Source organism: Pteropus alecto, unplaced genomic scaffold (genome assembly GCF_000325575.1).
Source record: "Pteropus alecto unplaced genomic scaffold, ASM32557v1 scaffold213, whole genome shotgun sequence".
Classification (NCBI taxonomy): domain Eukaryota; kingdom Metazoa; phylum Chordata; class Mammalia; order Chiroptera; family Pteropodidae; genus Pteropus; species Pteropus alecto.
Window position 1 is genome coordinate 668,474 of NW_006434829.1, and position 1,565 is coordinate 670,038.

Sequence of the window (1,565 nt, forward strand, 5' to 3'; positions counted from 1 at the left end):
GGAGGGGAAGAGGAGAAACGGGGCCACCCTCTTGGACCCAGAACATAGCGTCTCTGTGTGGGCTGCCAGGTACCCACTGTCACACTGGACCTGGGCCCTCCCCATGTCACCTCATGTCATGCCACAGCCCAGCTCTGAAGGGGGAGGGAGAGAACAGGGGAGGAGGGAGGAGGCCACCAAAACACAGACAGCCAGGCTGGGAACTTCCCCTCCGCCAGGGGCTGGTCCCATGGCCTCAGTAAACAGGTTTCAAAACCATTAGTCAGCACTCTGGCCCCGCAGATCTGCCGCCTCAGGTTCCCAAGTCCCCAGACTAGGCATCTAGGGTCCCGGACCCCCACTGAGGCTGGGCCGTGGAGCCTGGGGGCGGTGGGAAAGCCCAGCTTCGGCCTCCCAGGCCAGCCAGGCCTGAGGTAGCCTCATCAAACAGGCAACCGCCTCCCTCCTGCCCCAGTGGCTGGCCCCAAATGCCAGCAAGAAGGAATCTCCCGTGGCCCCTCCCCACCCAGCCTGACGCGGGGAGAGACTGGCCAATGCCAGGCCCTGGAGTAATGTCAACAAACAATGGGCCTGCCCAGATAGGTGGGCCAGGCCGGCAGCATTGCTTGGGGGCCTGGGCTGGGGACAGGACTCCTGGTCAGGGCCACTGGGTCAGACGCTCCCCAGGACCAGGCTGTAGTCAGAGTAACCCTGATCCACCGCTGGCGCCTGTGGCCCTGGCACCCCCTCCCCAGTCCCACAGTACAGGAAGGGGTAACTCTCCCAGTGCACCCAGAGGAAGCTAGGCTGAGGACAGGCTCTTCAGAGTCCCCAGAGTCCCCAGCAGGGAAGGCCAGACGGGGGTGGCCCAGCTCCTTCCTCCACACATGAGAACCGTGCAGCACCAACCAGCGTCTCCAGCGCTTGGCCGGCCTGGGACCCAAGTCCCCGCGGCTGAGGCTATGCACAGGCCAGCCTGTGAGGGTAAAGGACCCCCTCCCCACCAGAACCAGGACGAAGCCCCCGCCTTACCTGGAAGTCGTACAGAGCCACGATGTTCTCATGTTTCAGTTCCTAGAACGGAAACCCAAGTTCCCAGTGAGCAGGCAGGCTCCGGGCTGCAGCTCCCCGCCTGCTCCAGGGCCGGCTCACCTTGAGGATCTTGATTTCCTTCCCCAGCAGCGTCTGGGACTTGGCGAGGTTCTTCTTGTTAATGCACTTGACCGCGACCTCCAGGTCGTGCTTCTGAAAACACAGCGCAGGTGTTCCTCGGGGGTCGGAGCCGGGAACCCCTCTAAGGCCATCCCCAGGCCAAGGAAGCACCCAGCGTGACCAGGCCGTGACGGTCCCCGGGATATAAGGGGGCCCCGGGGTGTAGGACGGGGTTCTCGGAACGTGGGGGTGGGTCCTCGAGGGATGAGGGGGTCCGGGGTGTAGGAGGCGGTCCCAGGGCGTGGGGCGGGCCCCCAGGTGACGGGGCCCACAGCCCTCACCTCCCGGTGGCGCCCCTTGAAGACCACGGCGAAGGCGCCGTGCCCGATCAGGTCCTTGCGCGAGAACTCGAACTTGCCCACGGTCTCCAGGCC

At 64.9% G+C, this 1,565-nt stretch overlaps 1 protein-coding gene across 1 annotated transcript in view; it reads right to left on the minus strand.

Moving 5' to 3' along the window:
- Nucleotides 1-1,565, minus strand: part of ULK1 (unc-51 like autophagy activating kinase 1) — a gene marked incomplete at its 5' end in the record, with an annotated part of 23,094 nt that extends 21,529 nt beyond the window's left edge. Inside the window, 3 exons of the mRNA XM_025045492.1 lie at nt 1,012-1,053; nt 1,132-1,224; nt 1,473-1,565. Coding sequence (XP_024901260.1) covers nt 1,012-1,053; nt 1,132-1,224; nt 1,473-1,565 — 228 coding nt within the window. The remainder of the gene's footprint in view (nt 1-1,011; nt 1,054-1,131; nt 1,225-1,472) is intronic.